General features: G+C 42.0%; 1 protein-coding gene and 1 long non-coding RNA gene across 3 annotated transcripts in view; one reads left to right on the top strand and one right to left on the bottom strand.

Annotated features, from left to right (window-relative positions):
* Positions 1-1,021: 1,021 nt before the first annotated feature.
* LOC125551486 lies at positions 1,022-3,225 on the top strand. 2 transcript variants are annotated; one of them, XR_007302734.1, is made up of 3 exons: positions 1,138-1,917; positions 2,071-2,163; positions 2,981-3,225. It is a non-coding gene; the product is annotated as an uncharacterized LOC125551486 (long non-coding RNA). The 2 variants fall into 2 exon arrangements; XR_007302735.1 differs by having other exon boundaries at positions 1,022-2,163.
* An 856-nt stretch (positions 3,226-4,081) lies between these two features.
* Positions 4,082-11,213, bottom strand: part of LOC125551484 (protein HUA2-LIKE 2-like) — a 31,269-nt gene continuing 24,137 nt past the window's right edge. Inside the window, 8 exon segments of the mRNA XM_048714742.1 lie at positions 4,082-4,394; positions 6,065-6,181; positions 6,500-7,065; positions 7,141-7,588; positions 8,917-9,098; positions 9,183-9,295; positions 9,524-9,629; positions 10,303-10,753. Of these exon segments, the coding sequence (XP_048570699.1) occupies positions 6,607-7,065; positions 7,141-7,588; positions 8,917-9,098; positions 9,183-9,295; positions 9,524-9,629; positions 10,303-10,753 (1,759 nt within the window). The 3' untranslated portion in view covers positions 4,082-4,394; positions 6,065-6,181; positions 6,500-6,606.

The raw sequence follows: 11,213 nt of genomic DNA, 5'->3' as shown, positions 1-11,213 counted from the left end.
AAAACTAATGATATCTCAAGAATTTTATCAGAAAAATGGTATCTCAAGAATTTCATTGAAAAAAATAATATCTTGAGAAAGATGGGAGATAAGGTGAGGAGTGGGTGTGGTGGTGACTGGTGGTCGGACTGGGCGGAGGCATGGGGATGGACGGCGCCGGCAGCGGCCACCATGCCAGATTGTTCCAGAGACTTCCTTTTTTAATTGCTCAGCAATGAGGTTGTGGGAGATAAGGATGAACAAGGCAAGGCCTTATCTGTAAATGTGAAGAGAGGTGCGGGTATCTTTTGTAAAATTGTCATAGTTTGCTTTCTACCTGTCACATATAGATCAGACGGTCTATATTACAAGATGGCAGGCACACCATCATCACCAACTCGGTTTTTTATAAGAGTAGAGATTTCTATGCTTTTTTTCATGCATTTGTGAGCCATGTTTTGCATTACACATGATTCATGACTCTACCACTTGTATTATGTTTGCAAGCTTGGTGAAGATATTACTTGTTATTACCGTGTCTGCTTTGCGTTCGTGCTTACGATGTTACATTAATCATGATTCATGTTCATGCTTGCAATATGGCATGTGCATTTATTATGCCTATTATTTGCTCACATGACATGATTACCATGATTTACTTTAATATGTTGCATTTTCTCAATGTTGTACAATCGTATGTGAATCCACATATATTATTGAATAGTGCCTTGAGGGCGGTTCTTAAAAAAAAAGCCCTCCATTTGGTATTTTCCCTTCACTTCATTAACCATATATTTGGAGCTACTAAATTATGTTGTGGTGTTGTTCTTATTTCTTTAGTGACATATATGAGGTTCTATTACTATTCCAAAAGTGTCAAGTTAGTTCTAATTCCACATAACTATTCATCAGGGTTCTAAAAATAACTACGTTATTCACAAGGCGGCTTATTTGGGTCTTCTTCTATTCCACTCTGTTGCCATATTCTCCTCTGCCAGGTCCTTGTTTTTGACGGAAGACCACTTGTACTGCTCTGTAAGTGTGAAAGATGGCAATTTATTACTACCTCCGTCCCAAAATTCTTGTCTTAGATTTGTCTAGATACGGATGTATCGAAAATTCTTGTCTTAGATTTGTCTAGATACGGATGTATCTCCGTATCTAGACAAATCTAAGACAAGAATTTTGGGACGGAGGGAGTATTAAACATTGTCAGTACTAACACATAACCGAAAGAGTGTCGAGTTAAAGAATGGAAAACTAAATTCTATAGTTGTTGCATGCTGTTTCACCCAAGTATTCTCCAAAAGTTCACTAAAGTTACATCGATGGCATTGTATATTCAAAATGGAATCAATTACATAAGTATAACCCAAAGGCGCAGCATACCAGTACTCCACTGAGGAAGGGGGGAATCTGAAATTTGTGCAGAAGAATCCAGTACAAGGGTACAAATTCTTGAGTACATATCTAGTGCAAACCGTACATTCAACGGAAACATGGAAACTTGATCCGCTGTCGTTGGATTGGAAATGTGCGCCGCGAGATGGGAGTACGTGCAAATTGCAAATTGGACCCCGCAATAATTCTGTACTTCGGTACAGAAGCATGCCGAGGCTGAGTCGTCTCATACCTTTCCCCATGGCGGCATCCAATCCCGATTCGAGTTCCTACCATGGGAAGCTAGGGTTAGGAGACGATGCTTCCCTCCAGCAGGACCCCCTCGTTCCGCTCTGGGCCAGCAAGCGGCCAGCAGCGCGGCTAAATCCTCTCTGGTGATTGTCCCGCCAGCAGTGACAGTCCTCCTCCGAGTGTTTCGTGGTGGGCCTGCGGTCAGCGAGCGGCGCAGCTGATTCCTCTCTGGCGATTGTCCGGCCAACCGTGCCAGTACTCGTCCGAGTGTTCCCCAACGACGTCGTGCTGGATCTAGGTCCCCAGGTATGAGGATGTCTAGTGTCCATGTTTTCTGCTTTCCCCTGTTCTCCTCCCGTGGCTCATCTAGTGGTTCCCTCTTCCCTAGATTGGGCTATAGATTTGCAAAGCAAATAGACGAGGGGACAAGGTCGTAGCTAATTGGGTTGTCTCCTCTAGAATCAGCACATCCTTTGAAGGAAGTAGGAGAGGGAACGAAGTAGTGGCATATTGTCAGCAGATGCAGATGTTGGTCTTGAAGAAATTGGGAAGGTATAATTTACTTTCTCCTAATTAAGTGTTATATACGTCTATGACTATATGTGCCTAGAGTGTGTGCTCTGTGCGACCGTGGTCTAATGAAAAGTGATATATGTCTATGAACTGCTACTACTACTGCCTAGATGGAATTTAGATGATGATAAGTATGTAAATTTAGAAAGCTCGAGTGGTGTCTAGGGCTTGTACGTGCTTCTGCAAATTTGCTAGATTAATTTATGTGTGTGTGCTACTGCTAGTAGTGTGATTGACAGCGAGAAAAAGAATGTGTGCCATTGGTACTAATCCTATTGACAGTGAACTGGTACTGCTAGTGCCATCTTTACATCATTTTTTGGCTGAAAACATTCATGTGTAGTCATAGATGATTAACTTACAACCCAGTCGTTTCATTTAAGTCAACATGTGGAATAGATGATTGAACTTATATAATCAGCAAATTATATATGAAACTCATTTAAATACATTGTTTAAACTATTGAAAACAGTAATTTCAGTTAAAATTCTGTGTAGAGTAGCCATCTGCAGCAAAGACACAATCGAGTCATTTAGAGTTACAAAACCTCCAACCGTGAAACTTGCAGCCCAAACAAACACACCCTTAATGCAGCAACAAGGAACTCTTATGGCGATAGAATTGTGTGTAGTACGATGGGAAATAAGAAAGATGTTGGAACTGGTTGAACATAGAAAATTGTAGAAATGATGTTTGCCATCAGGTTTAGTTTCTATTGCTATTGATTAGTGAAGTGAGCTGAGATTAGGTATTGCAATTAATTCTATTGCCTGACCGATTCAACTCTTCTTTCAGGTTGCTTGGTGGCAAGATTTCTGCAAGTTATTAGGACTAATAGTACTGCATTGGTTTTTTCTTCTCCTAGTGTACTAGAACTAGGTGTTGAATGACTGATGTACAAATCCGCAGATTTGCCATCACTGTTAATTACTGTTTTCGGACCATTATCTTAACTGATGTACTTATGTATTGAAGTGATGCATTATTGAATTTGACTGACTCATATTGGTGCTACATAATCAGCACTATGTGCAACTGAACTGTTTGGTTTACTTTAATTTGTTCTAGGCAATGGTTCCGGTTGTTAGAATGTGCCCTGTAAAGTGCAAGTGTTTGGTCGTGGTTTCGGCTGTTGTATTGAGTCGTTTGCTTTACTTAAATTTACTAGGAACTGGGCAGAGTTCTCTTTTTCAGGGGCAGAGTTCTGTTGGACAGAGTTCTAATTCTACTCCTAGCATCTTTGTATTGAACTGTTTGCTTTACTTGCCTTTGGCAGAATTGTGTTGAGAGAGTGTACTGTTGTTTTGTTTACCCAAATGGGGCGTTTGCTGATATAATATCAAAAAATTTACTTGCTTACCCCATGTTGATTGCAACTAGTTTCACACCGCTGGTACAAAACGTCTACGTGGAGACATGGGGCGATGATGCTAGCTTTGATGACTTGTAAACACCGAGGGGTTATGTGCAAAATATCATTGCAACCCAGCGGGCGTTTATTTGCAAATAGCAGGTAGCAATGATGGATGGATCTAGTCCATACACACAGGATCCAACAGCCTGTGCTCAGGTTTCCAAGCTTCCACTGAAAAATGTGGTTTCCACCTGATATTGTCTCCAAATTCTTATACAAGGAAAACACTGTAGTGTTTTGTCAGTATTTACACGATACATGGACCACGCTATTTTTTGCAACTTTGAGAAGACTCTGACGGCACTAGCACATGATGCAACAATTACAGTAGAATGATTTGTATTTATTGGGGGGGGGGGGGGGGGTTGCTTTATGTACGCTGTAATAGTGCAGTTTCAGCAAGTCATCTGAAAGTAGCTGTTGTCAGGAGGACAGAAGGGATTTATGAATGGGCATACATATAATGAAGGCTCGACGAATAATACAATGAAGGCTCGACGAATAATACTGAACGATGTTAGACTAACAATACAATCTATGGTTAAAATTGATACTCCCTCCGTTCCAAATTACTCGTCGCAGAAATGGATGTATCTAGAACTAAAATACATCTAGATACATCCATACCTACGACAAGTAATTCGGAACGGAGGGAGTAGATGACAGCTGCTGGCGTGGTCAGCCCACCTCCCGGTTGTGCCTACCATACAACATGTGTAGAAGGTGGCAGGTATTGGAGCAACAGAACAGATTCAAAGATAGTCAACTGTTATCCTGGCCTCCAGCTACCATGTGCTGCAATGAACGACATATGTTTCATGATAAGCTGACGAAATGTGTGGGAACTGCTCATTTCATACTTCCACATTTTGAGCAAACCCCATATTACACGGTTAAACCAAGCAATTTATTGATGAGGACATCAATACCATTGTTACACCCACAGCCCCTAATGTGTGGGAACTGCTCATTTCATACTTCCACATTTTGAGCAAACCCCATATTACACGGTTAAACCAAGCAATTTATTGATGAGGACATCAATACCATTGTTACACCCACAGCCCCTAATGTGTGGGAACTGCTCATTTCATACTTCCACATTTTGAGCAAACCCCATATTACACGGTTAAACCAAGCAATTTATTGATGAGGACATCAATACCATTGTTACACCCACAGCCCCTAATGTGTGGGAACTGCTCATTTCATACTTCCACATTTTGAGCAAACCCCATATTACACGGTTAAACCAAGCAATTTATTGATGAGGACATCAATACCATTGTTACACCCACAGCCCCTACTGTTACATATACTGGACCAATTACTAGAGCTCGCGCACGCCAATTAAATTACCAGGTACTTTCGTTTCTTGGTAATGATTCTAATGTTCATGAGATTATGATGCTGCCTAAATTGGATACATTTGTTTTGCTTTCAAATGAAGGGCCTAGCTTGGAGAAGGATGAACATTGGAGCAAGAACACGCATGAAGTTGATGGCATGCGCAAGGGGATCAAGAACGGAGTTACAAGTGATGATTTCAGGACTTTGAAGCCGCCATAAGGAGTGCATGAAGCCATGGACGAAATATACAAGATGCCACTTCATAATATTCGTCCATAGGCTATTCTAGGTGCTGCGTCACCTTATTAATGGGCCAGACCCATGTAATTTCGAAATACTTAAGTATAGGCTATTTTTAGAGTCCGTATGTGTGGGGAAACAAGAGTTAGGGTTGGTTTCGGACCCCACCCTCAAGGGACACGAAATTCCCCTCTCTTCCTCCATATATACAGCCCTTAGGGCATCGTTTAGACTTTGGGTTTTGTTTAGATTAAAAGTTCGCCATAGCTGCAACTTCGCGTACTTCGTTTGTGTCCAACGACCAGACCAAGACGTCACAGAACCCCACCTTGATCAATAAAGCTTTCATCTTATATTCGCAATATCCAGATTGCAATCTCAATTTCTTGCTTGTTCTTCGTTTGCTCGCAGGAAACAGGCCCTCGTGGTCAGGTTGATCGTGCTCCGGCGTGGTCAATAACCCCTCGGAAGTTGGTTTAGCGATTGCTAAGGCGCGACGTCTCGCACGTTCGTAGTCGGATCGTCAAGGTCGACTCCCACAGAAAACGATAGCTATCATCTCATCGAAAGATCGGGACCCTCGCCTCTATCATTTATATAGTGCAACACAAACATTAATAGGAGGAATTATTGATAACTCACTAGAAGATTAAAAATTGATTTTTCTTTTATAGTAGCATAATAATATAGCAGCTTCAAACAACACAAAAGCCATCTATGAAATTACAGAGTAGGTTTTTTTTAAGTAGCACGGAATACTAAGGAACTGGAATTGGATTGTCTAGACAACTTGACTTGTAATAGTAGAGACGATCGGGCAAATAGATGCAACTCACAACAGAAAACAGAACAGTGCAGGGTGAGTTGTAACATACCTCCTGCCACATGAGGAACTTGAAGATCCATAGACCACCCACCTGGCGGAGGATCTGATGGACGTCCAAATTGCATTGGCGCTGCAGATGCTTCAAAATGGTCTGGAGTAGGTGGTCCTGGATAACAATCAGGAACAGATGAAATCAGCTCGATACTATACTAGGTGATAAAATAGCAGTGAACTAGTGTTCTCGAGGGAACTGCATAGCATGAAATATTAAAAAAATGCAAACTAAGAAAAGGCTCACAATTTGATCGTTTACGTATTTATTTATTGAAGTGAGGGATTCAAGACTCATTTCCACCACTCTGAAATTAAGATAGAAGACTAAGTCCGGGTTGGTCAGTTGGCATCTTTGTGCGCCCCCCACCATTGCACAGCAGGAGAATTCTCCATGTTGAAATGATATAACCATGCTAAATAAGAAAAGTACCTGGCGGAAAAGGAGGAAATCTTCCCCTGTTAGGGTCATGGAGCATCGGTCCCCAAATAGCTCTCTCGTCAAAGTGATGATGTCCTCTTTCATCATGGTGATACATGCTATCGATCATGTGATGATATCATGGTGATATCATTCAAGTGGTGTCTCCTATCATTCCCGTGATGCATGCTATCATGTCTGTGATGATATCGATCATGCCCATTATAACGATGGCTCTCAGGATAAGACAAGGAGTTATTACTCCATTGTTGTGGTCTTTTATTAGGTTCTGATGGCATATGAGGGAATTGACTTGGAGGCGGAGGGGGCGGTCGCTGCATATGATATCCCTCATTAGGCATTGATGCAGTGGGACGTTGATGGTAGTTATTTCCATGGTATGGTGCTGGTGGTGTAGCGAAATTGCCATGAGGTCCAGTTGAATTGAGTGGTGCAATCTGATTTCGATGCACGCCATATCCCAAATTGCAGAATGATGGAGGCTGCAACGGAGCTACCGAGAGATTCATGCTGTGTGGGTGCTCCACGATAGAATGTGGCTGCTGACTTTGAACATTCTGCAAAAGGGGGTCAGGGATTAATTTCACAATACAACAAAGCTAAATGCCTGCATGCGGAGAAAATGTGCATACATAAGTAGCAACTGCCGGATGCGGCCCAACTGGATCAGATGCCATTTGTGAAGTTGCCTGCAACTGCGTTCTCTGAGCAACGGGAACAGGTGGAGGAGATGATGGCAATGGTGGGGGTGATGGAGGCCAATTGTTCGGGAGGGGAGGACCGTTATCTGAAGGATGGTGATAAGATGGTGTGCAGGTATCACTTCGCTCTGGTTGGGATCTGGTACTAGCTTCAGCTTCAGATGGTGGAGCTACATCCTCCATCTCAAGCTCGCCATCAACATCTTAAAGGATGAGCCCATGCTTCTCTACAGGTATTTGAGATTCTCCCTTCTCATCAACACCTGGAGCCTCATGTTCAGGCGTGACGGCTTCAAAACTAATGTCCTCAGAGGAGCTTCCTTCATCGTCTTCAAGTACTTTCGTGCAAATTAAGTTTGGTATGTGAAAACCAGCATTGCTGAGGAAAATAATGAAGAATGTAAACAAGGGGAACCAGAGGGAGCCATGAACAAAAGATGCTGCTGCATAGTTCAACACAAGTCAGTGTGCTTTGGTAGACTAACGTAGCGAGGGATTAAAACAAAGGCCCTCTTGGCACAAATCGTGAAATCAACTATGATGACAGTGCCACGCGGCAATTCTGCACTGCATGCAGTATGCATGATCATATGAATCATGTGCATGGCACATCTTGTGTATCAACAGATTTTTCTCATGTATATTATAAAGAGTGTGTGTTACAAATAGTTCAGTATCAAACGACTGTACCGAGTCCTCTCCTATAATCCAGTGATAATTCTTTACATTTTCTTGCTAATGTGCTAGCATAGAAAAAAGGGCAGGTGGTTCATTTCAATCTTGGTGGGTTTTATCAAATACTCCCTCCGTTTCAAAATAGATGACCCAATTTTATACTAACTTTGTAATAAAGTTAGTACAAAGTCGAGTCATCTATTTTGGAACGGAGGGAATACTTGCCAGTTGGGTGCTGGTGTCATTAATACATCGTAGCTCGCTGCTTTAACGATCAACCAAGGCCCAATGCATAATAGTCGTACTCAAAATTCTAGAAGTGTGATGCGGAGCATCCTACGATCATCCCCATGTAAAGATAGAGCATTGCTCATCCATGTCGGATCTACTCCACGAGAGAGACCGCGGCCCCTCTACGGAGAAGATCCACCTTGGATTGAAGACCCCTCACGGGAAGATCCCTTTGTGGATTCAAGACCTCCTCACGGAGAAGAACCGGTTACCTCTTGTATCGTCCTTTGTTGACTTTGGATCGTGTATCTCTCTTTGTGTTTCGAGGATCTAGCACATGTGTGATCGTTCTTGTTGGTTTGAGTGATTCTCTCGTGTTTCTCCTCGTGTTTCCCCTCGTGTTCTTCGTGTTCTTCGCGGGATCCGCTCCTTTCGTGAAAGATCGGCCGATTAGGGTTCCACTCTACATCAAAGTGCAGATGAGTTCCTGCCACAATATTGCCTGCTTCCAATGTTTGAGGCATGGGGTGTCGAAACACCAAATGGCTCTCTTCATGCATGGCGATAAGGATATAGCTGTATAGGCATAAAGCATACTCTAACCTGGCCTACCAAGAGCTTTCAGAATGATCCAATTTTAGGTATGGCCTATGTCATCTAGTCATCATCGTCTCAAATTGTGTGAGCACATAGAAAAACAGAAGCATTCACACTAATACATATCACTTAAAAGTTAACACCATTATTCAATGCTTGAACAGAAGGGCCACGATTGACGGTTGTTTAAGTTGGCTAGCATACCTCCCATACTCATCAACAAGCATTCCTTCGTTATCACGCAATGGGTCATTTAAAGCTCTCTCTGTCCTTGAAGGACGGCGAGAGCTGCCAAAAGATGCCTCATTGATAACCTCGAGTTCTCTAATATGGTGACGAATGATGTATTCTGGAAGTGTTTTCCTCTCAAGCCAAAGTTTCAGAACCTAATAATAAATAAAAACATGTAAGGGGTGGGGAAAGGAACATTGTATATGCCATCTATTCTACCAGATTATGAAGGCACTTGCCTTGAGACATTGCCTTCGATTCTCCCATGCCGAATTTCCAGGAGGTGCGGCGGCATAAAGTAAACGAGGCAGAACCACCTGAACAACGGAGGGGAATACATCACCAGTTCCACCTGCAGAATTCCCTACAGTGCTGAAAATTAATACGCGTGCATAGACAAAGACAAAGACAAAGACAACAACAAAGACAAAGACGACAACGACGACGAACAACAACAACAACAACAACAACAACACAACAACAACAACATCACCAGTTCCACCTGCAGAATTTCCTACAGTGCTGAAAATTAATACGCATGCATAGACAAAGACAAAGGCAAAGACAAAGACAAAGTTACCTTTCTGATTTCAAGAGCATTGAGTTATTGAATCAATAAGAAAGAAAAGGTCCACCCTCTTATATAAATTTTCCTTTTCCATGCATTCAACAATAATATCAATCGCCTAGACAGTGGAGGAAAAACTGTGTTAGAAAAACTTGATAGCAATTGGTTGCATGGACAGACATGTTTATCTTTGTATTGGCAAGCTGAAAATAGCATGCTGTCTGTAAAAATAAGATTTCGTCAACTAACTTAGAATTCGCAAGTGGTAAGTAATGCAATGACTGCAAGCATTATCCCTCGTTAGTTCCAAGTCCACAAGTTCTAATATAGATTGCCATAACATATCAAAGGCATAAAAAGAAACAAGAAACTATATATTAGAGATATGCCGCTTTCACCATTTCTACTGGCGAAATTTTGTTCCGCATAGGTCACAATCACATCACATAATATAACGAAGACGCTCAGGGGTACCATCATCCCTGACGTGTTCTTAAAAGGGAGGTGGAATCAAACAAGGGTTCCTTGGTAGCACAACCATATGCCACCATTGAGCTACCCAGTGATTCCCCACGGCAAATAATATAGAAGAACTGGTGGTTGGCATGAAGAACATGGCATCAAACCAGGCTAAGTACACGAAGAACCCAAATAATTGCCAATCCACCAACAAGTACAAAAATTGACCGTGTTGAATAAATCTACAAACAAGAAACTCATGACAACCCTAAAAAAAGCATAACGGCAAAGATCTAACAGTAAAAACAAAGTACAGATATGCATGGTCTAACCTCCCAAGCAATGCCATGTTTAGCGCAATCAATAGCAAGACGTGTTGCACATGCTATGTTTTCTTTTGTTCTTGTCAGCATACCAAGAAAAGCTCCAAAAGCCTTCCGTGCTGCATTAGCCTCGTTGCTCCTTGCTACTTTTTTCACATCATTCTCTTGTGGGTTATCAGAACGACTCCTAGAATGAACACTGTCATTTGTAGAGGTGGACCTGTCTATCTGATTCGAAGGTGAAAGCTGTCCCTGTCCTTCCTTAAGAGGTGTGCTGACCAAAGGTTTAGAAATATACTTGCCGTTCAAGAAGTAATCTGAAAAGGAAGTTGACCGAGAGAACCTTCTAGCTTGGGCAACAGCAATGAGTTCTTTCATAGGCATTGCATCTGGAGACGTGCACCTATCCTTCAGGTTTCTGTGGTTCAGTTCTTTCAATGCCAAAGCTGAGAAGGTGTGCCTAAAGATAAAGTATCATTATGCTTTATAAGGCTGCATTATTAATATAAGAACCAACTGGAAGGTAAGATAAAAAAGATATCAGACAGGGCAAAGGCAACTGTGAAGTTGGGAGACATATCCAACATATATTCAACTCGGTAAACTGGATGCTGCACTCAGAATGTACAAAGTGTTATACTGATTATGAGGCATGGTTTGGTTGAAGTGAAAGAGTTCAATCACTATTCAAGTGGCTAATCACCAGGAGACAACTGAGTTTTCAGTGGGGATCAGGAAAGCAGAATATAACACACACAAAATTCACTATTCCAAAGAGCGGCGTGTAGATGAATAGAAGGGGCACAAATTCATCATTAGGGGCATATGGGGCTAGATAGACAGTACACCTTCGAATTCAGATGTATAGGTCGCATTCCCACTGCCAAGTTCCAAGCATTGACCAATAATTAAGCCAAAAA

The sequence above is a fragment of the Triticum urartu genome, chromosome 4, assembly GCF_003073215.2.
Source record: "Triticum urartu cultivar G1812 chromosome 4, Tu2.1, whole genome shotgun sequence".
Taxonomy (NCBI): domain Eukaryota; kingdom Viridiplantae; phylum Streptophyta; class Magnoliopsida; order Poales; family Poaceae; genus Triticum; species Triticum urartu.
Note: the sequence above shows the minus strand (reverse complement) of the source record. Positions and strands in the feature narration are given on the sequence as shown.